Genomic DNA, 2,366 nt, shown 5'->3' on the forward strand with positions numbered 1-2,366 from the left:
CCCTCATCCAGGTCATCAGTAAAGATGTTGAGTGGGACTGGGCCCAGTACCTGGGGGACACCACTGGTCACTGGACGCCAGCTGGATGCAGCACCATTCACCACCAGTCTCTGAGTCTGGTCAAATGCTCTGGTGCTTTTGCTTTCACAGAGTTACCTTACTTCATAACAACACAAGCAAATATTTTTACTAGGACTTCACAGAAAACTGTGCCCTTCCCTTTGGGGGAATCCTTGTGAAAAATGCCAAGTGTACTAGAACCCATTTTGTTCTCAGATATAACCCATGTCTGAGGCTTTAGTCTCTTCAAATGACATGGGGAGTTTGAAAAGGGTGATATATAAAGAATGCTTTCCTTCAAAATTTGTTTTTCTTTAAATCTAAATAGTGCCTTCACATGTTAACTGCTAGAGATTTTAACAACTCCTTTGCCCAAAAGTCATTGAGTATCATGGCATATCTTTATTTACTTAGCAGATATTCCAATTTTCAGGTGAAATTAGAAGTCAGTATAACCACTGGCATTTCTTCTGTGACTTGTCTTGTTTTCTGTCACGTTTAATAGTTGTTGCTATTTGAGTCCTAGAAAATAACAGGTAAAGTATAAAGCAGTGGAAGAAATCTTATATTTTAATCACAATCTTGAGAAAGTGTTAATTTTTTAAGATTTTAGACTGGCATATAAAATCATTTCATGATTTAGCAAATGCAAAATCCTTAGTAATTCTTAAGACAGTATGTTCATCATAGGTGCTGCAGATACTTGATCTTTATGCTCAAGTGTACGAAGATCTCCTGGCAGTACCTGTTGTGAAAGGAAGGAAGACAGAGAAAGAGAAATTTGCTGGGGGCGATTATACAACCACGGTAGAGGCATTTATATCTGCCAGTGGAAGAGCAATCCAGGTATTTATCTATTCAGCAAATACAGTAAGATGAAAGCCTTAAACTGATGCTTGATAGACTTAATTTTTCATTGAGTATAATATTCTTTGTGAAACTATTTCAGGGAGCGACATCGCATCATCTAGGGCAGAATTTCTCAAAGATGTTTGAGATTGTATTTGAAGATCCCAAGAAACCAGGAGAAAAACAATTTGCTTATCAGAATTCCTGGGGCCTTACAACTCGAACTATTGGTGTAATGACAATGATTCATGGAGATAACATGGGATTGGTGCTCCCACCTCGAGTAGCCTGTGTTCAGGTGTGTAAAAATGCCTTAAACTAGCATTTTGTTTCCTTTCCTGTCTTGGAATTTGTGAGCATTTCATACTGGGCTCCTGGAAGACTTAACATTGGATAGGAGCTACCTAACTGCAGACCTTACTGTATAAAGTTAATACAGATCATTAGGGTACTTGCGGTGGACAAGCTCCCTTTAGTAGTCCCTCCATTTAAAATCATTTCATCTGTATCATTTGGGTGAAAAGGGAAATGTGTTGTTTACTTCTGAGAACGTGAAAGAAATTACTAGCATGTAGGGCCACAGTATTGTTTTCAAGTTTTTATAGTAACTAGGAGCTAAATTTTTTTTAGAATGTAAAGTACATGTTATGTTCTATTGCAGGTTGTAATTATTCCCTGTGGTATCACAAATTCCCTTTCTGAAGAGGACAAAGAGGCTTTGTTGAAGAAATGTAATGAATATCGTAACAGGCTGCTTAGTGTTAATATTCGTGTACGGGCTGATTTAAGAGACAACTATTCACCTGGCTGGAAGTTCAACCACTGGGAGCTTAAGGTACATTTTTTTCCAGGGGGTGTTTTGAAGCTTCTCTGTGAGGGGTGTGTATGGGGCATGTTGTGCATGCCTTGTATTCGGAAGGCAAATATTTTGTCTAAATGAAGAATTGCTGCCTGATAATCAGTGATCACTTTCATTAGTAAATGAAGAAACAATGTTTTCCTATACTTTGTTTGCTAGGATTCATGTGTCATTAGCAATTTTTTGAATCTCTAAGCCTCCACTTTATATGCCTAGAAAATGAAATTAGTAGTACAAATTACTTTCATGTTTAAAAATTTGTACTAGAAGTAATGTGTCTTCGGGTTACACAATGAAACACAATGAAACAGAGAAGATAAACCTGTACAGTGTCAATAAAGGAAGGACCAGAATTTTTTGTTTCAAAACTACCATGTTCTGCTCATACAGCAGTTGAAAGAGCTCATCAAGTACAAGATGAACTTCTACTTCATCAAGTACAAGAGGCTTTTGCAAAACAAAACTAACAAGCAGAACGATCCAGGAGTAATAAGAAGTTTTAAACTGTATTGAGTGAAGTTATGGGATCATATTTTTTTCTGAATTTGAAATTAGTTTCAGTATGTTAATCATAGAATCACAGAGTGGCCTAGGCTGG

At 37.2% G+C, this 2,366-nt stretch overlaps 1 protein-coding gene across 1 annotated transcript; it reads left to right on the forward strand.

Moving 5' to 3' along the window:
- Window positions 1-750: 750 nt before the first annotated feature.
- LOC104273063 (bifunctional glutamate/proline--tRNA ligase-like) lies at window positions 751-1,744 on the forward strand (the record flags this gene model as incomplete). The annotated part of the gene is made up of 3 exons (XM_009868260.1): window positions 751-906; window positions 1,010-1,207; window positions 1,571-1,744. Coding segments are annotated over 3 exons (528 nt in total), but the record flags the coding sequence as incomplete, so codon positions are not given.
- Window positions 1,745-2,366: the final 622 nt, after the last annotated feature.

The sequence above is a fragment of the Apaloderma vittatum genome, unplaced genomic scaffold (assembly GCF_000703405.1).
Source record: "Apaloderma vittatum isolate BGI_N311 unplaced genomic scaffold, ASM70340v1 Scaffold8704, whole genome shotgun sequence".
Lineage (NCBI taxonomy): Eukaryota > Metazoa > Chordata > Aves > Trogoniformes > Trogonidae > Apaloderma > Apaloderma vittatum.